Here is a 25,572-nt window from a genome sequence, read left to right as displayed (position 1 = left end):
CTCAACCCTGCTCCTCCAAAACCAGCTTCTCCACCATGACAGAAGATCAGCTCTCCACCCTCCTGTCAAGATCACACCTCACCACCTGCACGCTTGACCCGCTCCCATCCCACCTCATCCCTAACCTTTCCATGGTCTTCATCCCAACCCTAACGCACCTCTTCAACCTCTCACTCACAACAGGTGTCTTCCCCTCATCCTTCAAGCATGCCAAGATCACACCCATCCTCAAAAAGCCCTCCCTCGACCCATCCTCTGTGTCTAGCTATCGCCCGATATCTCTTCTCCCTTATGCCTCCAAATTGCTGGAGCAACACGTCCATCTTGAACTGTCCTCCCACCTCTCCTCCTGCTCCCTCTTTGATCGGTTACAATCAGGCTTCCGTCCCCATCACTCAACTGAAACTGCCCTAACTAAAGTCACCAATGACCTACTAACTGCCAGGAGCAAGCGACACTACTCTGTCCTCCTTCTCCTGGACCTGTCTTCCGCCTTTGACACTGTGGACCACTCCCTTTTGCTACAAATTCTCTCATCTCTTGGCATCACAGACTTGGCCCTTTCCTGGATCTCGTCATATCTGACAGACCGAACATTCAGTGTCTCCCTCCCCCACACCACCTCCTCACTTCGCCCCTTGTCAGTCGGTGTTCCTCAAGGCTCTGTTCTAGGACCCCTACTCTTCTCCATCTACACTTTCGGCTTGGGACAGCTCATAGAATCCCACGGTATGCAGTACCATCTCTACGCTGATGACCCGCAGATCTACCTATCCGGACCTGACCTCACCTCCTTACTTACCAAAATCCCGCACTGTCTGTCTGCTATTTCAGGCTTCTTTTCTGCTCGCTTTCTACAACTGAACATGGACAAAACAGAATTCATCATCTTTCCCCCATCTCACTCTACCCTTCCACCAGACCTATCCATCAATGTCAATGGCTGCTCACTTTCCCCAGTCCCACACGCCCGGTGCCTCGGGGTGATCCTCGACTCTGCCCTCTCTTTCAAGACACATATCCAAGCCCTTGCCTCCTCCTGCCGTCTCAAACTCAAAAATATTTCCCGGATCCGTGCTTTCCTTGACCGCGACACCGCAAAAACGCTAGTGCATGCCCTTATCATCTCCCACCTCGACTACTGCAACCTCCTACTCTCTGGACTCCCCTCTAGCACCGCTCCAATCCATCCTACACTCTGCTGCCCGACTAATCTACCTGTCTCCCCGCTATTCCCCAGCCTCTCCCCTATGTCAAGCCCTTCACTGGCTTCCTATCGCCCAGAGACTCCAGTTCAAAACCCTCACAATGACATACAAAGCCATCCACAACCTTTCTCCTCCATATATCTGTGACATGGTCTCCCGGTACCTACCTACACGCAACCTCCGATCCTCTCAAGACCTCCTTCTCTACTCCCCTCTCATCTCTTCTTCCCACAACCACATCCAAGACTTCTCCCGTGCTTGCCCCATACTCTGGAACTCTCTACCCCAACACATCAGACTCTCGCCTACCATAGAAACCTTCAAAAAGAACCTGAAGACCCACCTCTTCCGACAAGCCTACAGCCTGCAGTGATCCTGAAGTTACTGAACCGCCGCGCAACCTGCCCTACCCTCTCCTAGTGTATCCTCACCTACCCCCTGCAGACTGTGAGCCCTCGCGGGCAGGGTCCTCCCTCCTTATGTACCCGTGTGCCTGTTATCTGCTCATGTTTAATGTATTTGTCTATATTTGCCTCGTTTTCACATGTAAAGCGCCATGGAATAAATGGCGCTATAAAAATGAATAATATATATATATATATATATATACATACATACACACACATATACATACATACACATATATATATAGTATATACACACAAACACACATACATACATACACAAATATTTATAAAATCTATGGTAAACGCACACAAATATTTAAAAAAAATCTATGGTAAACATGTAGATCTATATTAATATTTTGGATTTAAAAAAAAAAAAAAAAAAACATTAACAAGCGTTTCTTTGAATAATTTTTCCTTTTGTAAATTAGACTTTTTTTTAGCAAATTTTACACCACGGCGTTTATAAAGTTAAATTGCAGCTAAATCAGGCTTTGTTGGTCTGTAAGTAAAGGAGATGCCGCATCTGTGCTTGTTACATTGTCTTTTTGACAACAAAAGGATTCATCCACACATTGCAGTCACAGTGCGGATTTTTGGGTTGCAAAAAACCAAAACACAAATTTTTCAAAATCGTTGTAAGGGTGCTGCAGTTTTACCAAAATCACGGCAAAAAAAGCGCTGCTGCAATGTGTAAGCAGTGTTATAGATGGCGTAGTTTAAAAGATTAACAGGTCATTAGATCGACTGGTGTAACATTTGATGGATCAATCAGTTGATTCACGTATAATGTAAATGAAGGAACAGAGAAAATTATCCAATTCAAACTTTATTGGAAAAAACATTAATCCACAATATTACAAGTCTTTTATTTTGGTTTACAAAAACAAAAATTATGTTTTGAAAAAATACAAAATAAGAGCCTTAAAATATCAGACATTTTAAAAAAATAATAGGGGTAAATATTTTCCAAAAGGAATAAAAAAAAAAAAAAAAAAAAAAAAATCACCACTGACTTACATTTTGATACCATAGTCATCAAGATATTTGTACTTCGTCATAATTCATTATTATATTTCATATTGACTATTAAAATGATCCCTTGCAGTACCCCATCTGTCCACTTGTTGTGCTGTTACAAAGAAACATCTTCATGGGCAGAATGAAGCACAAACCATAATCATCCAGACATGTAGTACAATATTTTATAGCACCAGCTAGTGGTAGAAAAGTGTAGTGCAACACACAAAAATAGTTTAGTGCTGAATATTTTTGATCCACATTATATTATTAAATGTGAGCACCAGGTGCGTTCACAATCTTAATCCAATGTATTATCTTAAATCATCGCTTTCAGAAGCCTAAAGACTGGAAAGAATAACATTGTTAGGCCACGTTCACATGTTCAGTGTTTGGTCAGTATTTTATATCAGTTTCTGTAAAGCCAAAACCAGGAGTAGAACAATCATAGAAACACGTCACCACTTCTGCATTTATCACCCACTCCTGGTTTTGTCTTACAAATATTGATGTAAAATACTGAGCGTGTGAACGTGGCCTTAGAAGACAACATTATGATGCTTGCTACATCTTAGCTCCAAGTGAGATGGTAATTGGATCCTTCTGCTAGGATATATGACTTTTTAGCAAATTTAAATCCCCCATGGAAATGATTATGAAGTCCTATTTTATAAAGTTGCCCAAACTTAGAAAAGCAAAAACAGCGCCAAAATTGTAAACAGGTTGTCTGTGGTACTGCACCATAGAATGATTAATTTGAATGGAAGTAGGCCGCGATAAGTAATAAAAACAGCGGCATTAAATGGCATATGATGACAACATTATTATAGAGACGGAGTATTGTCAGAAACAGGTATGGATAGACACCCCTGCACTTTATAGAGAAAAGATGGCTGTCGATTCCAGTGCATCGGAGATGTAAAATGGCCAACCCCTTTAAATATCGATGCCAATTTCACCAATAAAATGCCATCTAACCAAATGGTTTTTTTCAGCCTCCGGAGCAGAATTCTGGAGCCCAATAACATTGTTACAACTGACAGCACAAAGCTTTGTGAAATATTGTACCAATGAAAAGTTTGTTGCCGTACACGGACGCACAGGATGACCCCTGTATGACTGAGCCGTCGTTGGCGTATACGGTGGTCACTATGGGGTTGTCCGAGAGAATGTTCTGTATGCGAACAATCTGGAAGAAGTAAAAAAAACAATGGTCAAAAATAACATCATAAAACATTCTGCCAGGTTGCACCAAGCTTCTCGCTCCCTACAAGCGACCTTCCGTCTGGGTCACCACGAATGATACTTTCACTACACCACAAGATTGAGAAGGTCGGCGCAACTACAGATTTTATTGTGTGATGTAAAAGCTGAGCCAATCAAATCTTTCCTCCCTCACAGCATGAGTCTCACACACAGAAAGAGAAACTTCAGCTGCATCCCCCTCCTCCCTCTCTTTTCCGTTTTACACAAGATTTCATGTCGACAGAGGAGGTTTTTGCTGGGTGTGCAGATGGCAACACTTTTTATTTTTATATATCATATCCTTTTTATTTTTGCCAATATTAGGAGCATGAAAGAATTGGAATCTTTACAACAATGTATTATGCCCCTATAATTTATACACTGACCTCTGAGCCGGGAAGATCTTTAGGATCATAATAGAAAAGCTTCATGCCGTTTGGATGTCCTCCTGTCCAGACGTCTCCTGTAACTGGGTCCACGGAAAGGTTATCCAGAAGTGTCTCTAATTCCACCACCTGGTATAACAAAATTATTTTAGGAAAATATTACTCGGTCCATATATAAAGGATTCATATAGAAGTCTACTTGACCCTTACTATTTTTTTTTTATAAGACTTAAGGTGGCCATCTTGTAAGATTTTTTATCCCAAATTCTGTGCCACTTGAATGACAATGTCTTTTTAGATCTCCAAACCCTCTGCACCGACACTGCACAGCTCAGGAGTTACTGCATACACCGCTCAATGGGAGCTGTCTACATTCAGAGACAGAGAGCTCCCCCTTGTGGTGACTGCAGACACAGAATGTTATGTAACTGGTTATGAAAGATATGTAGAAGGGAGAAAACGCAGGCAAGAAAGTTAACGTCCCTTGGGTCAATGGTGACATGACGACTGTGGCGCTCACATACATAAAAGCGGTCTCTGTCTGATATCTCAATAAAATACATCACCGTGAGAATCGGAGATAAGTCCCCACCTTGTTCTCAGGATTACCTTTACTGGAGACAGGGACCAGTTCGCGTGCTTTTCAAAAACATTAACTGTGCGGCCAGTGAGGTCAGCGACATAGATGTACCTACAAGAAACACAAAATGCTGTCATTATAAAGCGGCTCCAGACCACACATCCAGACTACAATTACGGTGGTGTTTAAAAGTTTGTGAACCCTTAAGAATTATACAAATCACTAGTTTGACCACACTTAGAATACTGTGCACAGTTCTGGTCTCTGGTGTATAAGAAAGACATAGCTGAACTGGAGCGGGTGCAGAGAAGAGCGACCAAGGTTATTAGAGGACTGGGGGGGGGGGGGTCGGCAATACCAAGATAGGTTATTACACTTGGGGCTATTTAGTTTGGAAAAACGAAGACTAAGGGGTGATCATATTTTAATGTATAAATATATGAGGGGACAGTACAAAGACCTTTCTGATCATCTTTTTAAACATAGACCTGTGACAGGGACAAGGGGGCATCCTCTACGTCTGGAGGAAAGAAGGTTTAAGCATAATAACAGAAGCGGATTCTTTACTGCAAGAGCAGTGAGACTATGGAACTCTCTGCCGCATGGTGTTGTAATGAGTGATTCGTTACTTAAATTTAAGAGGGGACTGGATTCTTTCTTGAAAAGTATAATGTTGCAGGGTATATATACTAGATTCCTTGATAGGGCGTTGATCCAGGGAACTAGTCTGATTGCCGTATGTGAAGTCGGGAAGGAATTTTTTTCCCCAATGTGGAGCTTACTCTTTGCCACATGGGTTTTTTTTTGCCTTCCTCTGGATCAACATGCTAGGGAATGTTAGGTTAGGCTATGGGTTGAACTAGATGGACTTAAAGTCTTCCTTCAACCGTAATAACTATGTTACTATGTTATTTCTATATAGATTTCACCTAAAACAACATTTATGTGCCTTGGGTCGATGTATTGCGGAATGGCCCACATTCTCTTGAACTTTAGCTCAGGGACATATGTCCGGGCATTGCACTTTAGAATTTGTAGATAAAATTTAGAATTCATTGTTCCATCAATAAAAGCAGCCATCCTGGTCCAGATGCAGGAAAACAGCCCATACCATGATACAACTGGCACCGTGTGTCACAAATGACGTGAGGTATGTAGGCTGTAGTGGTTTTTCTTTCTCTAATCAGAATGCTTCTTGTTTAAACCAGAAATATCTATTTTGATCTCGTCTATCCACAAAATATTGTGCCAATAGCCTTCTAGCATTGTCCAGTTGATCTTTAGCAAACTTCAGAAGGCAGCAATGTTCCTGTTGAAGAGCAGTGGCTTTCTCTTTGCAGTTCTGCATTGCACACCATTGTTGTTCAGTGTCCTCCTGACAGTGGACTGATAAACATTAACAAATATGAGAGAGGCCTTTAGTTACTTAGATGTTACCTTGGGTTCCTTTGTGACTTTATGGACTTATTATACTTACTCTTGCAGTGATAATTGTTTACCGATCAATCACAAAGATGGTATTAATGGTCTTGAATTTTCTCCATTCGCATACAATCTGTCTGACTATGTATTGGTGGAGTACAAACAACAACACCCTTGTACACCCTCAGAGTCATGGGGGATTCCCTGTTGAGAGGAACAGAGGCCGCTATCTGCAGACTGGACATAACATAGTAACATAGTTAGTAAGGCCGAAAAAAGACATTTGTCCATCCAGTTCAGCCTATATTCCATCATAATAAATCCCCAGATCTACGTCCTTCTAGAGAACCTAATAATTGTATGATACAATATTGTTCTGCTCCAGGAAGACATCCAGGCCTCTCTTGAACCCCTCGACTGAGTTCGCCATCACCACCTCCTCAGGCAAGCAATTCCAGATTCTCACTGCCCTAACAGTAAAGAATCCTCTTCTATGTTGGTGGAAAAACCTTTTCTCCTCCAGACGCAAAGAATGCCCCCTTGTGCCCGTCACCTTCCTTGGTATAAACAGATCCTCAGCGAGATATTTGTATTGTCCCCTTATATACTTATACATGGTTATTAGATCGCCCCTCAGTCGTCTTTTTTCTAGACTAAATAATCCTAATTTCGCTAATCTATCTGGGTATTGTAGTTCTCCCATCCCCTTTATTAATTTTGTTGCCCTCAAGAGAAATGAGCTGTTTTCCAGGTGGAAAAATTAAAGATGTGTCTGACAGGATATCAGGACTCTTCAGACCTACAGACAACCACCCATTGCTGCTAATACATGTTGGGACAAATGACACTGCAAGAAACGACCTGGAAACCATCTGCAGTGACTTTGAAAACTTAGGTAAGAAAGTGAAAGAACTGGGAGCACAGGTGTTCTTCTCTTTCGTCCTCCCACTAGATGACCATGGAACAAGGAGGTGGAATAAGATTCTGCACATGAACATCTGGTTATGTCGATGGTGCCGTCAGCAAGGATTTGAATTTCTGGATCACGGAGTGAATTACCTATACAATGGACTACTTGCTAGAGATGGGGTGCACCTTACAAAGACTGGAAAACATGTATTTGTAAGTCTCCTTGCTTCACTCATGAGGAGAGCTTTAAACTAGAACAATGTGGAAAGGGAAGCAAAAGGCCAGAAAAAGCCATACAAATGACAAATACTATTGAGAACTCTGCTATTAGAAGTGGAAAAGAAGAACAAACACAAAAAAACTCTAAATAAAAATATTGGAGAAACAGAAACCAATTACAAACTAAAATGTTTCTATACAAATGCACAAAGCATGGACAACAAACAAGGAAAATTGGAACTACTAACAGGAGAAGAAATATGAGGTCATTGGAATCACTGAAACTTGGTGGGATGATATACATGATTGGAATACAAGGCTAGAAGGATACAACTTATTTGCAAGAAACAGACTTGATAAATGAGGAGGTGTTGCATTGTACGTTAGAAAAGCGTATATCTGCACAGAGATCCAAGCTTCAGAGACTGGGAGTTCTGTGGAAACTGGGTAAGGATACAAGGAGAGAACAACGGAAAGGACACCATTGTAGGCATTTATTACAGGCCACCTGTGCAAGCTGAAGATATGTATGAACTCTTTATGCATCAAATGGCCAAGTTCTCCAAAAAAATATGACATAGTGGTCATGGGAGAGGTCAACTATCCAGACATTGGGAATCTCTCTCAGAAAAAATTAACAGGTCAAGCAAATTCTTTTCCTCTCTTGCTGACAACTTTATCTTCCAAAAGGTATGTGAGAAAACAAGGGGATCTGCTACCTTGGATCTAATCGGGAGGAAATGGTTGAGGCGGTAAGTGGCTGGGACCCCAGGAGGAAGCGACCATGCTATTTTAGAATTTGGATAACTAGAGGAGGAAGACCTGTAAGACTTAGACTTCAAGGTTAGATTTCAGAAAGGCAGATATTAAAGGGACTCCGAAAGAGAATTGGAGGAGTCCAATGGCTGGATATCCTTAAAGACAAAAATGTCCAGGATGGATGGGAAATCTTGAAAAATTAGATTCTCAAAGTGCAATCATTAACAATTCCAAAAAGTGGGAAGAATGCAAAACATTTAAGGAAACCAGGATGGATGAACACAGAACTTAAACACATGCTAAAAAAGAAGAAATACATGTTCATCAAACGGAAAGAGGGAGGCATATCTAAAGAAGAATATAATGCTATCCGCAGCACCTGCAGGGCACAAATCAGATTAGCTAACGCTAACAATGAATTAAGGCCTGCAAGAGACATCAAAAGTAATAAAAAATGATTTGGGGGATATGTCAAAAGTAAAAGAAAAGTAAAAGATGCTATAGGATTTTTACAGGATGAAAATGATTAAATGGTAAGAAAGGATGTTGAGAAGGCCAAACTTTTAAATTCCTATTTTGCATCCGTTTCCTCTCCGAAAGGAAATATAACATCAACTGATCTTCACTGTCCTATTAAAGGAATAGAAGAATCCAGTATATCTATCAACAGAAGGATAGCGAGGAAACACTTAAGGCCCCGTCACACTTAGCGACGCTAAAGCGATCCCGACAACGATACCACCTGTCAGGGATCGCTGCTGGGTCGCTATGTGGTCGCTGGTGAGATGTCAAACAGTGCGATCTTCCCAACGACGCAGCAGCGATGCGGCGACCTGTAGCGACCTGTACAACGATGTCATTGGTCGTTGTGACCCTGTCACATGGCAGCTATTATGACGATTCAGACCTCGATGAGGGACGTCCTGTGTGATGTTGTAGTCACACAGGCGTGCATTTGCGTTGCCTTTTCCGCGCCCATTCAGTTCCGATTGGTGGTCGCTACTGCATTCTGATTGGCGGCCTTGCCTTATGAGGCGACACAATAGCCCTTCCGTCCTTTGTTCCTGACCGCGTGGTGGTTTGCAGATTAAGGAAAAATGAAAACGCATTTGAGACCCCAAACGATACCTACCGTGCACAAAATATAGGTGTCAGAAGAACCGTTGAAGAATAGATAAATCGAAGAGTCGCCGCAGGCCGGAGAACTCTACAACGATCTGCAAACCACCACGTGGTCAGGAACAAAGGATGGAAGCGCTATTATGTCGCCTTCTGTTGAAGGCATGACCGCCAATCAGAACGCAGTAGCAACCACCAATCGGAGCGGAGGGGTGGGGAAAAGGCAACGCTAATGCACGCCTATGTGTCGGTGTCTGAGTCGTCAATGAGGTCGTTGGTAAGGTGTCAAACACAGCGATGTGTGCTACCCAGCGGGACCTCAACGATCAAAAAAAGGTCCAGGCCATTCCGACACGACCAGCGATCTCACAGCAGGGGCCTGGTCGCTGCTACGTGTCAAACATAGCGAGATCGCTACTGAGGTCGCTGTTGCGTCAAACTTGTGACTCAGCAGCGATCTCGCTAGCGACCTCGCTAGCGACCTCGCTTAGTGTGAAGTAGCCTTTAGCTAACAAATGAATTCAAGTCTCCGGGTCCAGATGAATTACACCCCAGAGTACTAAAGGAGATAGCAGAAGAAATTTTTGAACCACTCTCCATAATCTTTGAAAATTCTTGGAGAATGGGAGAAGTCCCAGAAGACTGGAGAAGAGCAAATGTTGTTCCTATATTCAAAAAAGGGAAGAAGGTGGACCCAGGGAACTATAGGCCGGTGAGTCTGACCTCTATACCAGGAAAGATCTTTGAACAAATTATTAAAGAACATGTACATAAGTACCTGCCTATGAATGAGGTGATTAAACAGAGTCAGCATGGGTTTGTAACTAATGAGTCATGTCAGACTGTTTCCTTCTATGACAGAATCACTGACTGGTTGGGTCAGGGAAATTCTGTAGATATAGTATATCTTGACTTCAGCAAAGCATTTGGTAAAGTATCTCACACCATCCTTATTGAAAAAGTGACAAGTATGGAACGGACAATACAACTTTTAGGTGAATTCATAATTGGCTTAGTGATCGGACCCAAAGAGTGGTCGTAAATGGCTGCACATCCAGTTAGAAGAATGTCTCAAGTGGGGTACCACAGGGTTCTATCCTGGGCCCTGCATTGTTCAACATCTTTATCAATGATCTAGATGAAGAAATTGAGGGTAAACTGATTAAATTTGCTGATGACACAAAACTAGGAGTGATAGCTAATACTAAAGAAGAGAGAGAGGATTCAAAAAGAAGGAAATAAACTGGAGCAGTGGGCAGCAACTAACAGAATGGTTTTTAATAGGGAAAAATGCAAAGTACAACATCAGGGCAATAAAAAAACATATACAGAATGGGAGGAATAGGCCTAAGCAACAGCACATGTGAAAAAGACTTGGGTATACTAATAGATCACAGACTGAACATGAGTCAACAATGTGATGCAGCAGCAAAAACGGCAACTGCAATTCTGGATAGTATTAACAGAAGCATACAGTCTAGATCACGTGAAGTCATTATTGCCCTCTACTCCTCTTTGGTCAGACCTCATCTGGAATACTGTCCAGTTTTGGGCACCACATTTTAAAAAAAGACATCAACAAATTCAAGCAAGTTCAGAGAAGAGCGACCAGAATGGTGACCGGTCTGCAAACCATGTCCTATGAGGAACAGTTACAGGATTTGGGGATGTTTAGCTTGCAAAAAAGAAGACTGAGAGGAGACTTAATAGCCATCTACAAATATCTCAAGGGCTGTCACATGAAGGATTATCTTTATTCTCATTTGCACAAGGAAAGACTAGAAGCAATGGAATGAAACTGAATGGGAGGAGACACAGATTAGATATTCGAAAAAACTTTTTGACAGGGTGATCAATGAGTGGAACAGGCAGCCACGAGAGGTGGTGAGTTCTCCTTCCATGGAAGTTTTCAAACAGAGGCTGGACAAATATCTGTCTTGGATGATTTAGTGAATCCTACTTTGAGCAGGGGGTTGGACCAGAAGACCCAGGAGGTCCCTTCCAACTCTACCATTCTATGATTCTATGAGCACAAACAACGTCTTGTAACGGCCTCAGAAATCCGTTTTGATCCATGCAATGCTTCCTTAAACTTGTTTTGTGAAGATCAGATTTTGATCAATCCCTATTCTTTCATTTAAATAGGTCACCCACTTACATCTGATTGTCATCCTATTTATTGAAAACACCAGACTCTAATTTCACCAATTCTTCAGTTCTAAAGGTTCACATACTTTTGTCACTTGCAGACGTGATATTGTATCATATTCCTCATTTAAAGTATAATATTGAAAATATTACTTGAAATTGTGTGAACATCTCATGTAGTTTTGAGTCAACTGAAGATATGGAAAATTCTGAAGGGTTCACAAACTTACACTGATATTTGAATGGGAGTGCACCAGACTACAGATCCAGATGGCTGTTATAGGGGGGCTCCAGACTACACATCCAGACTGTTGTTATAGGGGGAGTCCATACTACACATCCAGATGACTGTTATAGGTGGGAGTCCAGACTACACATCCAGATGACTGTTATAGGTGGGAGTCCAGACTACACATCCAGACTGCTGTTATTGAAGTCCCCAGACTACAGATCCAGACTGCTGTTATAGGGGGCTCCAGACTACACACCCAGACTGCTGTTATAGGGGGGTCCAGACTACACATCCAGACTGCTGTTATAGGGGGCTCCAGACTACACATCCAATCTGCTTTTATGGGGGGTCCAGACTACACATCCAGGCTGCTGTTATGGGGGGGTCAAGACTACACATCCAGACTGCTGTTATAGGGGACACTATAGACAAACGTTTGATTTGCAGTAATGAGGAGCAGATACTTTTGGTCAGCAGACATGGCAATTCCATTTGCTTGGTAGAATCCCGCCGCGACTTCTCTGACCTCTCCTGGACTGTAATACACCACATTTGTCAATGTCAATCCAAATACCATTTCTACATGTCTCATGATGAAGTCCGAAAAATAATAATCATTAGTGGCGTAAAAGCTCTCTGGTCCGACTGGAACTATGTTATTGACACTGAAAGACAAAAAATAGTAAAAGTGCATCAGTCTGAACATCGGACGATCTCAGCTCTGCTGCTTCCATAGGGACCTGTGCAGTTCAATATATAATCCTCACCACAATATAATAGTGTATCACCATCAGAGTGCCAATGCTGGGAGCCCATGTCACCATACGGGACAGGTGCAAAAAAAAGAAAGGAAAAAAAAAAAAAACACAAGCTACATAAAAAGAAAAGTAAAGAAAAAAAAAAACAATTTACAGTTCTTAAAAAATGGTGGAACACATGGAAAAAAAATTAAGAACTAAAATAATGGATATGACACTTGGAAGAAGTGTATGGGAAATAAAAGAGCAAAAAACAAAACATGGCCCCTTTCTGGCTCATAGAGGCGCGTCCCGGATTGGGAACACCAACAGTTATAACAGTTCTACTGCTCCGATTTCTCTAGTAAAAACTATAATTTATACTCCGTACTTGTGCAGCGCTGAGTGTTTAATGGTTTTCACGTGGACGAGAACATTTTCCTCCTCCGCAAACTTGAATATCTCAACAGTAGACTTGTAATGGGGATGATTCACCACGAAGAGGTAGACCGAGTCATCTGAAATAGAGAGGGACCATTATGAGACCTCAAAAAAAAAAAAAAAACACTTGTAACGACAACACACACGAGAGGATCGGGCTCAGGAGTGGAGGGAGATCTGGGTAATCAAAGGGGCCTTAATTCATAAATCCAAAATGGGAGTCTCCCTCGTTCCTCACACCTCTCCGCTTTAGCAGGCGGTAGGGGGTATCACATTCCTGTGTTCCCCCGTGCGCCCTTCCGCAATCTCACCTTGCCAGGATAATCCATCAGCATTCCCTTTTGTGGCGAATGGTGAGGTGGTATTGCTGGAGCGAGAGGCTCCAGTGTAGCAACCTCCCATTCGTCCCGGAGACCGTGTGTAACCAGCTGAGGGGGTTTTGGTCTGTCTCCACGGTGAAGTGGCAACCGCATAAGTAGGGCTGCAGACGCGGCAGGGCCCATACGATTGCCAGGCATTCCTTTTCCATCATGTAGTAGGCCATCTCCCTTGGCAATAGCTTCATGCTCAGGTACAAGATGGGATGTTCCTGGCCCGTCGAGTTGACCTGATTGAGAAGAGCACCGAGGCCAAAGTCACTGGCGTCGGTCTGTACTACATACGGCCGTTCAAAGTCAGCAGCTTGTAGCACTGGGGAGCTAGAGAGTGAGGTTTTGAGCGCCTGGAAAGTTGTCTCAAAGGGGACTGTCCAGTCAACTGTGAGGGGCAGCTTCTTCTTGTTGAGGTCTGTCAGGGACTTTGACAGGGTACTATAGTGTGGGTTGAACCTCCTATAGTACGTGGCGGTCCCAAAGAAGGACATCACCTGCTTCTTGGTCCTGGGGTTGGGCTAGGATGCAATGGCATCCACTTTCCCAGGCTCTGGCTTCAGAACCCCCCCGCCTACCCGGTGACCCAGGTAGAGGACCTCGCTCATGCCCAGCTGGCATTTTTCCGAATTGATGGTCAAACCTGCCCATTGGATCCGCCCAAGCACCTGCGCCAGATGCTCTAGCTGATACTCCCAGGTGGGACTGAAGACGGCCGCATACAATTCAAGTCCCTTGAGCAGTGTGTTGACCATCCACTGAAAAGTGGCAGGGGCTTCTTCATGCCAAACGGCATCACAGTGGACTCGTACAGTCCAAAGGGCATAATAAAGGCAGAGCATTCCCATGCCTCACGGGTCAGGGAAATTTGCCAATATCCCTGGCTCAGATCCATGATGTTCAGGTACTTATCCCCGGAAAACTGGTCGAGCAGGTCATCGATGCCTAGTGTAAGGAACGCATCAGTGACAGTCACAGCGTTGAGACCCTCCCCTGTAGTCCAGGCAGAACCAGGTTGTTCGGTCCTTTTTGGGAATGAGAACTACGGGAGAAGCCCACGTGCTTCTGGATCATGCCACAGCTTCATCATTTCATCAATCTCTTGGCACATGTGCTACTGCACATCGAGAGAGACCCGGTATGCTGAATGCAGGATGGACGGCTGTCTCAGTCCTTCCGGGCAGGCTGCTGAACAGCTCCCGGAAGGGGTGTAGAGTGACCCCCAGCTGGGACTGTTGGTCCTCCGAGAGCTGGTTGCCAACCTTCGTGCAGCGCCCCAGAGACCTGGTCGTTGCAGTATGGCACTCTGCCGCTAAGGAGAGTGGCGGTACGTCTGATGGCACTAAGGAGTTCTCCTGACCAGGTATCACCAGAACACATTACACTTCACACTCCGGCCACTAGGGGGAGAAAAAGGCTTTATTTATTGGGCCACTCCTCACACTGGTAAAACTAGGGGCTGGGGAGGAAGTTAGGCAGAAGCTGACTGGGTTGGAACCAGGCAACATCCCGTGGCAGGGGGTGTTGCAGGGAGAAGGCACAGGGGGGGTCCCTGTCAGGCGTGGGAACTTGGCAGGTGCCTAGCAAACAGAACAGAACGTAACGGAACCGCGCCTGCACACCCTGCGGCGGTATCCAGGAGAGAGACACGAAGGGAAGAATATTGTGGAACAGTGTAAACGAGATCAAGCACAAAGGAGAGCCAGTAAGAGTCGTGCCGAGAGAGAGAAAGGCAACATCTTACTGAGGCGCGTAGTCGGTGGCCGGAACACCGTAGGAGTAACTGACTTCAGGCCTTACTTCAAACTCCGCCGGACAGTCAATTATAGGTTGGCTGTCTACCTTAAATTTCCTAAGAAGACATAGGGGGCAACATTGGGAGAGGGGCGTCTTTAGGGTCCCGGAAGACCTCCAAGCCTTCCCGTCATATGGGTGCGTCCTAGCCAAAACATACTGGGGGACGAGAAACTAGCAACATCTGGAACTAAAGAGAGGGAGAGAGCTGTAGAGAACGAACGAACGAACGAGAACAGCAGTTGTGAGGACTATTCCGAATGCTCAGCAGGGTAGGACTACAACACACAGGCGCTATTGGTAGGCAACGATTTCCATCTGCGAAGGAAACTCTGGATGTGCCCATCGGACTGGCCGGTCTCTGATAGCCCGGTTGAACGTGCTCTGGATTGAGGATCCTGAAGTCTTCAGTAATGAGACTGCAACCTTGTGTCCTCGTTATTGACTGCACCTCACACCATCACCATCCATCTTACTGGGAAGCCCTGGGGACATACTTCACCTGTGGGAAGTCACACCATCCAGCTGCCGTTCCATCACCCCAGCGGACCCCATAGCAGCGTCGGTCACCCTGACCGAGCACCACAGGCAGGGCCGCCATCAGGGCATTACAGGCATCACTGCCGTATGGGGCCCGGTGATGAGGAACAAAAAGGGGGGCCCGAGCGAGCACGCTGGCAGCCGGTCCCGTCCGCGCTCTGCTCGGGCCCCCCTGACAGTTTTATTCAGGCTGCGGCTGCCACTGTGCTGTGCCTGCGTAAATGACCCCTGTAGCTTTAAGGCAGCCGGGCCCGCGGTGCATCATGGGCCCGCCGCAAGTTCGTGACATCACATGCTGCCCTGCTCCACTTCCTCATTCCGGGACCGGAGCAGAGCAGCGTGCGGCGGTGTGCCACCACGTGGCTGCACCTGCGGACGGCGGAGGGAGCAGAAGAGGCAGCGGGGGGCCCGGGGAGGACCACCAGACGACGAGGGACCCGGCGGAGGAGAAGAGGCAGGCGCTGGCGACAGAGGGGGACCGGCGGTCGGCGGAGGACCAGACGGCGGTGGAGAAGAGGCAGGCGGCAGCGGGGGAGGGGACCACCGGAGTCGGACGACGAGGGACCGGACGAGGCGACGGGGGGGAGACACTGGCAGCCAGGTCCGAACGTGCAGGCTGCCTGCTGCAGCTGCTCTGCAGACCGACGAGCAAGTGAAGGCGGCAGGCGAGCAGGGGTGAGTACCGTCCGTCCGGACCTGGGACTTGGGGCCCGGGGGTGGGGTGGGGTGGTTTGCTGCCTGCACGGATTAAAACAGGGCCGGGGGGGGTGGGGTGGTTTGCTGCCCGCACCGTGAACGGATTAAAACAGGGCCTGGGGGGGTGTGGTGGGGTTTTTGCTGCCCGCACCACGCACGGATTAAAACAGGGCCCGGGGGGGTGGGGTTTGCTGCCCGCACCGCACCACGCACGGATTAAAACAGGGCCCGGGGGGGGGGGGTTTGCTGCCTGCACCGCACCGTGCACAGATTCAAACAGGGCCCTGGGGTGGGGGGGCGTTTGCTGCCTGCACCGCACCATGCACGGATTAAAACAGGGCCCGGGGGGGTTTGCTGCCTGCACCGCACCGTGCACGGATTCAAACAGGGCCCGAGGGGGGGCAGAACGCTGGACACAGGGGGGGCAGAAAGCTGGACACGGGCAGAACGCTGGACACGGGATGGACACGGGCAGAAAGCTGGACACAGGGGCAGAACGCTGGACACGGGCAGAACGCTGGACACAGGGGCAGAAAGCTGGACACAGGGGCAGAAAGCTGGACACAGGGGCAGAAAGCTGGACACAGGGGCAGAAAGCTGGACACAGGGGGGCAGAAAGCTGGACACAGGGGGGCAGAAAGCTGGACACAGGGGGGCAGAAAGCTGGACACAGGGGGGGCAGAAAGCTGGACACAGGGGGGGCAGAAAGCTGGGCACAGAAGGGGGGCAGAAAGCTGGACACAAGGGGGGCAGAAAGCTGGACACAAGGGGGGCAGAAAGCTGGACACGGGGGCAGAAAGCTGGACACAGGGGGGGCAGAAAGCTGGACACAAGGGGGGCAGAAAGCTGGACACAAGGGGGGCAGAAAGCTGGACACAAGGGGGCAGAAAGCTGGACACAGGGGGGGCAGAAAGCTGGACACAAGGGGGGCAGAAAGCTGGACACAAGGGGGGCAGAAAGCTGGGCACAGGGGGGGCAGAAAGCTTGACACAGGAAGGGCAGAAAGCTGGACACAGGGAGGGCAGAAAGCTGGACACAGGGAGGGCAGAAAGCTGGGCACAGGGGGGGGGCAGAAAGCTGGGCACAGGGGGGCAGAAAGCTGGGCACGGGCAGAAAGCTGGGCACAGGGGCAGAATGGAGAAACGTGGCATGATAGGAGACACGGGGCAGAATTGAGACACATGGGGCATGATTGCAGACATGGGGCAGAATGGTGATACGGGCATGATTGGAGACACTGGAGGCAGGATTGGAGACAGATGGGACAGGATCATGGGGCAGGATGGATACGATGGAGACAGATGGGGCAGGATGGGGAGATCATATGGGGCAGGATGGATACTCATTAGGGCAGGATGGGAGAACATATGGCTGACGCCAGAAATGAGACACACGGGGGCTAGGATAGCGAATATTATTACCATAGGGGCTAATTAAGGGATATTATTACTGCAATGATGTATTTATTTTATTTTTTGAGTATACTGTTTTAAATGGGGGGCGATCCTGTTACTGTGTAGAGTGATACTATGTCGCCTTCTTCATGTGGTGTAATGTAGAAGTTGGGAAAATTAAGTAATGTGTTCTGCAAGTGGAACTCGAGATAACGGTGTTATTTCCTGCAGAGACGAGTCCTGGCTGGATGAAGTGATGGCGGTCTGTGCTGGACGAAAGATGGACTTCACCTAGAGACGTCACTGGTGAGTCAGTGTGTTACCTATACACTGACACTATACACTGTATACTATATACAGAGGTCCTGTGTATAATGTCACCAGTGATCACTGGATTACCTATACACTATATACAGAGCTCCTGTGTAGAATGTCACTGGTGATCACTGTATTACCTGTACACAGACACTGCATACTAAGTACAGATCTCCTGTGTATAATGGCACTGATGGTCATAGTATTGTGGTTTTCTTTTGTATTATTATTGATCGGTATTGTAGTATTCAGTCACTATGTGGTGGTAATATGTGGTCTGGTCATGATGTTGTGATATTTGTTCCTTGTATTTGATATTATTCGATCACTGTGGTGGTAATATGTCATCTGGTCACGGTGTGGCGGTATTTGTACCTTGTAGATAGTATTATAGGTTACTGTGGTGATATGGTGTCTGGTCATGGTGCTGTGGTATTTGTTCCTTGTATGTGGTATTATAGGTCATTTTAAAAATTGAAAAATAAATAAAAGTATACCTAAATTGTATTGCATATTTTAACAAATATTTAATAGGTTACAGCAGAGTAGGGCCTGGCCAAAAGTGTCTACCTTGTCATTTTGGTGGCTTAAAAAATATTTTGGCCAAAACAAAAGCTGCCTGCTATGTATGTGATCTGGTGATGGGAACTGTCAATGTGTGATAGGTGAGAAGTGGAGTTTTTCCAAGAGAGCGGTGGGACTGTGGACAGTTCGAGGGGTGGAGCGTGGAGGCGGGGCTGGGGTGGAGCCTGGGCGGAGTCTCAAGGGGGCCCCGGAAATTTTGCCAGTATGGGGCCCCGAAATTTCTAGTGGCAGCCCTGACCACAGGTGGCGTCACGAACCCCTGACAGACTCCATCACCACCTTTATTGGACGCCCCTTAGCAGGGTCACGACTGGGTCAAGCCACCGTGACAACCCCAGAACTGAGAAAGAAAGGACCGGTACAGAGTAACCTGTGGCCCTGTGCCTGGGGGTGTTCCATTCACATCCTCAATGGATCAACTCGCCTTGGCTTGGGTGAGCAGATCCAGGAAGGTTTCTGCCTTTCCTTCCACGGGGAGAGCGCAGGCCTCCTGCTCATGATGGGATTTCATAATGTTCACGTGGAAGGCCTTCCTCCCTCCACGAGCATGGTCCAGGGTGACCAGGTATGTGACGGCGGTGATCTGCTGGTGCACAAGGTATGGGCCCTCCCAGGCTGCCTGAAGCTTGTTCTGTGGTACGGGGACCAGTACCCACACTTTTTGACCACCTGGTTGGTCCTCTCACAAGCATTCTGGTCGTAGCAACGCTTCTAGTCACTCTGGGCTTGCGCCATATTGTCCCACACCAGCCGCATCAAGGCAGTCATCTTGTCCCAGAAGCACACGACATACTCAATGACCGACACTTCAGGGGTGGCCAAGTCCCCTTCCCATGCCTCTTTCACCAGAGCCTGGGGTCCCCACACACGTCGCCCATAGAGGAGCTTAAAGGGGGAGAAACCCGTTGAGGCCTGTGGAATTTCCCGGTAGGCAAATGACAGGTGTGGGACGTACCGCTCCCAATCTCTCCCATGGGAGTCGACCAACATCTTAAGCATCTGCTTCAAGGTGCCACTGAACCGCTCACACAGGCCATAAGTCTGTGGATGGTACAGGCTGGCTACTAGTTGTTGCACATCAGCTGTGACATGAACTGGGTCGGTGAGCATTTCCTGGGGAAACCCCACTCCACAGACACCTTAGTTCCTGGTCCATCTCATTTCTCCCTATTATTTCTCAGTAGCTTCTTAGGGCGACACAGGAACCATGGGTTAATATGCTGCCACCTGGAGGCTGACACTAAGTATTCACCTGGGAAAAAAAAGCTGTTAACTCCCCAAGAGACTACCCCATGCACAGCCGGTGTCCAGTTGGTGCAAAAGAAGAGGTGGCATGGGGGGTGGGGTTGGATCAATTAATAATTTAAGAAAGAAGAGAGGTGCAGCGAGATACATAAAATGTATGTATACTAATGCCAGAAGCCTAGCTAACAAAATGGACGAATTAGAATTAATGGTGTTGGAGCATAATTATGACATGGTGGGGATATCCGAAACGTGGCTGGATGAGAGCCATAACTGGGGTGTTAACTTGCAGGGATATAGTCTGTTCAGAAATGACCGTAGAGATAAGCGAGGGGGAGGGGTGTGTCTGTATGTAAAATCATCCTTAAAACCCATCCTGCGTGATAATATAGGTGAATCTAATGAAAATGTAGAGTCCCTGTGGGTGGAGATAAGGGGAGGGGGAAAAAATAATAAATTGCTGATAGGGGTTTGTTATAAGTCTCCAAAAATAATGGAAGCAACGGAGAATATCCTCGTAAAGCAAATAGATGAAGCTGCGACTCACGGAGAAGTCATTATTATGGGGGACTTCAACTACCCTGAAATAGATTGGGGAACGGAAATCTGCAGTTCCAGCAAAGGTAATCAGTGTCTGACAACTATGAGAGACAATTACCTTTCACAACTGGTTCAGGACCCAACAAGAAGGGGGGCACTGCTAGACCTAATATTAACCAACAGGCCAGACCGCATAGCAAATATAAGGGTTGGGGGTCACATGGGGAATAGTGATCACAAAATAATAAGTTTTCATGTATCCCTTAAAAAGATGTGTAATAGAGGGGTTACAAGGACACTAAACTTCAGGAGGGCAAATTTACAACTGATGAGAGAGGATCTTGGTGCAATTAACTGGGACGATATCCTGAGACATAAAAATACACAAAGAAAATGGGAGACATTTATTAGCATCCTGGACAGGACCTGTGCACAGTTTATAACGTATGGGAATAAACATACTAGAAATAGGAGGAAACCAATATGGCTAAATAGAGCTGTAAGGAGCGCAATAAGTGACAAAAAGAAGGCATTTAGAGAATTAAAGGAAGTAGGTAGTGATGAGGCAATAAATAAATACAGAAAATTAACTAAATTCTGTAAAAAGCAAATCAAGGCAGCAAAGATTGAGACAGAGAGACTCATTGCCAGAGAGAGTAAAAATAATCCCAAAATATTCTTTAACTACGTAAATAGTAAGAAACTAAAAAAATGATAGAGTTGGCCCCCTTAGAAATAGTCTGGGTGAAATGGTGGATGAGGATGAGGAAAAAGCCAATATGCTAAATGACTATTTTTCATCAGTATTTACACAAGAAAATCCCATGGCGGACAAAATGACTAGTGATAAAAATTCCCCATCAAGTGTCACCTGTTTAACCCAGCAGGAAGTGCGGCGGCGTCTAAACATCACTAAAATTGACAAATCTCCGGGCCCGGATGGGATACACCCCCGAGTACTGCAGGAATTAAGTACAGTCATTGATAGACCATTATTTTTAATCTTTAAAGACTCCATAATAACAGGGTCTGTTCCACAGGACTGGCGTATAGCAAATGTGGTGCCAATATTCAAAAAGGGGACAAAAACTGAACTCGGTAACTATAGGCCAGTAAGCTTAACCTCTACTGTGGGTAAAATCCTGGAGGGCATTCTAAGGGACGCTATACTGGAGTATCTGAAGAGGAATAACCTCATGACCCAGTATCAGCACGGGTTTACTAGGGACCGTTCATGTCAGACTAATTTCATCAATTTCTATGAGGAGGTAAGTTACGGACTGGACCAAGGGAACCCAGTGGATGTAGTGTATATGGACTTTTCAAAAGCTTTTGATACGGTGCCACACAAAAGGTTGATACACAAAATGAGAATAATAGGGGAAAATATGTGTAAGTGGGTTAAGAGGTGGCTCAGGGATAGGAAACAAAGGGTGGTGGTTATTAATGGAATACACTCGGACTGGGTAGCGGTTAGCAGTGGGGTACCACAGGGGTCAGTATTGGGCCCTCTTCTTTTTAACATATTTATTAATGACCTTGTAGGGGGCATTCAGAGTAGAATTTCTATATTTGCAGATGACACTAAACTCTGCAGGGTAATCAATACAGAGGAGGACAATTTTATATTACAGGATGATTTATGTAAACTAGAAGCTTGGGCTGATAAATGGCAAATGAGCTTTAATGCACTTGGGTAGAAGTAATAAGAAGTATAATTATGCGCTTAATTCTAAAACTCTGGGCAAAACCGTCAATGAAAAAGACCTGGGTGTATGGGTGGATGACAAACTCATATTCAGTGGCCAGTGTCAGGCAGCTGCTACAAAAGCAAATAAAATAATGGGATGCATTAAAAGAGGCATAAATGCTCAAGAGAAGAACATAATTTTACCTCTATACAAGTCACTAGTTCGACCACACTTAGAATACTGTGCACAGTTCTGGTCTCCGGTGTATAAGAAAGACATAGCTGAACTGGAGCGGGTGCAGAGAAGAGCGACCAAGGTTATTAGAGGACTGGGGGATCTGCAATACCAAGATAGGTTATTACACTTGGGGCTGTTTAGTTTGGAAAAACGAAGGCTAAGGGGTGATCTTATTTTAATGTATAAATATATGAGGGGACAGTACAAAGGCCTTTCTGATGATCTTTTTAATCATAGACCTGAGACAGGGACAAGTGTTGTGAGTTCTGTTTTTGGGCTCCCTCTGGTGGTTACTGATGGTACTGGGTGACTTGTCTTTCCTGGGTCTCTGGGTTCCACCTGTTCCATCAGGATATGGGAGTTTCCTATTTAACCTGGCTTTGCTGGCATTTCCTCGCCGGTTATCAATGTATCCAGTGTGTCTTGTTACCTCTGCTCCCTGCTCCTAGTACCTTCTGGTCAAGCTAAGTTTGGATTTTCCTGTTTTTGTGTTTTGCTTTATTTGGTTTTTAGTCCAGCCTGCAGATATGTTATTCTTTGCTGCTGGTTGCTCTAGTGGGCTGAAATTGCTCCTCATGTACCATGAGTTGGCACATGAGTTCAAGTAATTTCAGGATGGTTTTTTGAAGGGTTTTTCGCTGACCGCGCAGTTCACTTTTGTATCTTCTGCTATCTAGCTTTAGCGGGCCTCATTTTGCTGAAACTGTTTTCATACTGCGTATGTGCTTTCCTCTCATTTCACCGTCATTATACGTGGGGGGCTGCTATTTCTGTGGGGGATTTCTCTGGAGGCAAGAGAGGTCTGTGTTTCTTCTAATAGGGGAAGTTAGATCTTCGGCTGGAGCGAGACGTCTAGGATCATCGTAGGCACGTTCCCCGGCTACTTGTATTTGTGTGTTAGGTTCAGGGTCGCGGTCAGCTCAGGTTCCATCGCCCTAGAGCTTGTTTGTATCTGTGCTTGTCCTTTAGTGATCCCCTGCCATTGGGATCATGACAGTATAACCGGCCCACAAAGTGTTAATTGTATTGGCTGAAGTAGGAGGATAAGTAGTCTGAGGAAGTTTTTTTTTTTTTTTCTTTCTCTTTCCCTCAGAGTTTGCTGTCTAGCCTTATTGCAGCCTGGCTACTTCCTCCTCCTCTTAATCTTTGAATGGCTCTGATCCCAGCTGTTTATCATGGACGTCCAGAGTTTGGCTTCCAGCCTGAATAATCTTGCCGCTAAGGTTCAAAATATACAGGATTTTGTTGTACATGCTCCTATGTCTGAACCTAGAATTCCTGTCCCAGAGTTTTTTTCTGGAGATAGATCTCGTTTTCTGAATTTTAGGAACAATTGCAAGTTGTTTCTTTCTTTGAAATCTCGCTCCTCTGGAGACCCTGCTCAGCAAGTCAAGATTATTATATCTTTCCTGCGGGGTGACCCTCAGGATTGGGCATTTGCATTGGCACCAGGGGACCCTGCGTTGCTTAATGCGGATGCGTTTTTTCTGGCATTGGGTTTGCTCTATGAGGAACCTAACCAAGAGATTCAGGCTGAAAAAGCTTTGTTGGCCCTCTCTCAGGGGCAAGATGAAGCAGAAATTTATTGTCAAAAATTTCGGAAGTGGTCGGTGCTTACTCAGTGGAATGAGTGCGCCCTGGCTGCAAAGTTCAGAGATGGCCTTTCTGAGGCCATTAAAGATGTTATGGTGGGGTTCCCTGCGCCTACTGGTCTGAATGAGTCTATGACTATGGCTATTCAGATTGATCGGCGTTTACGGGAGCGCAAACCTGTGCATTATTTGGCGGTGTCGTCTGAACCGTCACCTGAGATAATGCAATGTGATAGAATTCAGTCCAGAAGTGAACGGCAAAATTATAGGCGGAAAAAAAGGTTGTGCTTTTATTGTGGTGATTCAGCTCATGTTATATCAGCATGCTTTAAACGCACAAAAAAGGTTGATAAGTCTGTTGCCATTAGTACTTTACAGTCTAAGTTCATTCTGTCTGTGACTCTGATTTGTTCATTATCATCCATTTCTGTCGATGCCTATGTGGATTCAGGCGCTGCCCTGAGTCTTATGGATTGGTCATTTGCCAATCGCTGTGGGTTTAGTCTGGAGCCTCTGGAAGTCCCTATTCCTTTGAAGGGAATTGACTCTACACCTTTGGCTATGAATAAACCTCAGTACTGGACACAAGTGACCATGCGTATGACTCCTGTTCATCAGGAGGTGATTCGCTTCCTGGTACTGTATAATTTGCATGATGTCCTAGTGCTTGGTCTGCCATGGTTACAAACTCATAATCCAGTCCTTGACTGGAAATCAATGTCTGTGTTAAGCTGGGGTTGTCAGGGGGTTCATGATGATGCACCTCCGATTTCTATCGCTTCATCTACTCCTTCTGAGATTCCTGTGTTTTTGTCTGACTATCGGGATGTTTTTGAGGAGCCTAAGCTCAGTTCGCTTCCTCCTCACAGGGATTGCGATTGTGCTATAAATTTAATTCCAGGCAGTAAATTTCCTAAAGGTCGTTTGTTCAATCTGTCTGTGCCAGAGGATTATGTTAAGGAGTCCTTGGAAAAGGGACATATCCGTCCATCTTTGTCCCCTTTGGGAGCAGGTTTTTTTTTCGTGGCCAAAAAAGATGGTTCCTTGAGGCCTTGTATAGATTATCGTCTTTTGAATAAGATTATCGTAAAATATCAGTATCCTTTGCCTTTGTTGACTAATTTGTTTGCTCGCATTAAGGGGGCTAAATGGTTCACTAAGATTGATCTTCGGGGTGCGTATAATCTTATACGAATAAAGCAAGGTGATGAGTGGAAAACCGCATTTAATACGCCTGAGGGCCATTTTGAGTATTTGGTAATGCCTTTTGGACTTTCTAATGCTCCTTCAGTCTTCCAGTCCTTTATGCACGATATTTTCCGTGAATATCTGGATAAATTTATGATTGTGTATTTGGGTGATATTTTGGTTTTTTCTGATGACTGGGAGTCTCATGTTCAGCAGGTCAGGAAGGTGTTTCAGGTCCTGCGGGCCAATTCCTTGTTTGTAAAAGGCTCAAAGTGTCTCTTTGGAGTCCAGAAGATTTCTTTCTTGGGGTATATTTTTTCCCCTTCTACTATTGAGATGGATCCCGTCAAGGTTCAGGCTATTTGTGACTGGACGCAGCCTACATCTCTTAAGAGTCTACAGAAGTTCTTGGGCTTTGCTAATTTTTATCGTCGTTTCATTACTAATTTTTCTAGTGTTGTTAAGCCTTTGACGGATCTGACTAAGAAGGGTGCTGATGTTGCTAATTGGTCTCCTGCGGCTGTGGAGGCCTTTCGGGAACTTAAGCGCCGGTTT

The 25,572-nt window shown here is 45.6% G+C and overlaps 1 protein-coding gene across 1 annotated transcript in view; it reads right to left on the bottom strand.

Moving 5' to 3' along the window:
- Positions 1-2,428: 2,428 nt before the first annotated feature.
- LOC138641743 (serum paraoxonase/arylesterase 2-like) overlaps positions 2,429-25,572 on the bottom strand; it is a 54,177-nt gene continuing 31,033 nt past the window's right edge. The window contains exons 5-9 of the mRNA XM_069729370.1: positions 12,783-12,909; positions 12,119-12,319; positions 4,876-4,957; positions 4,267-4,395; positions 2,429-3,824 (exon numbers count right to left, since the gene is read on the bottom strand). Coding sequence (XP_069585471.1) covers positions 3,666-3,824; positions 4,267-4,395; positions 4,876-4,957; positions 12,119-12,319; positions 12,783-12,909 — 698 coding nt within the window. The 3' untranslated portion in view covers positions 2,429-3,665. The remainder of the gene's footprint in view (positions 3,825-4,266; positions 4,396-4,875; positions 4,958-12,118; positions 12,320-12,782; positions 12,910-25,572) is intronic.

This window comes from Ranitomeya imitator, chromosome 6, assembly GCF_032444005.1.
Source record: "Ranitomeya imitator isolate aRanImi1 chromosome 6, aRanImi1.pri, whole genome shotgun sequence".
Classification (NCBI taxonomy): Eukaryota; Metazoa; Chordata; class Amphibia; order Anura; family Dendrobatidae; genus Ranitomeya; species Ranitomeya imitator.
This window is presented reverse-complemented; position numbering and strand designations above follow the sequence as displayed.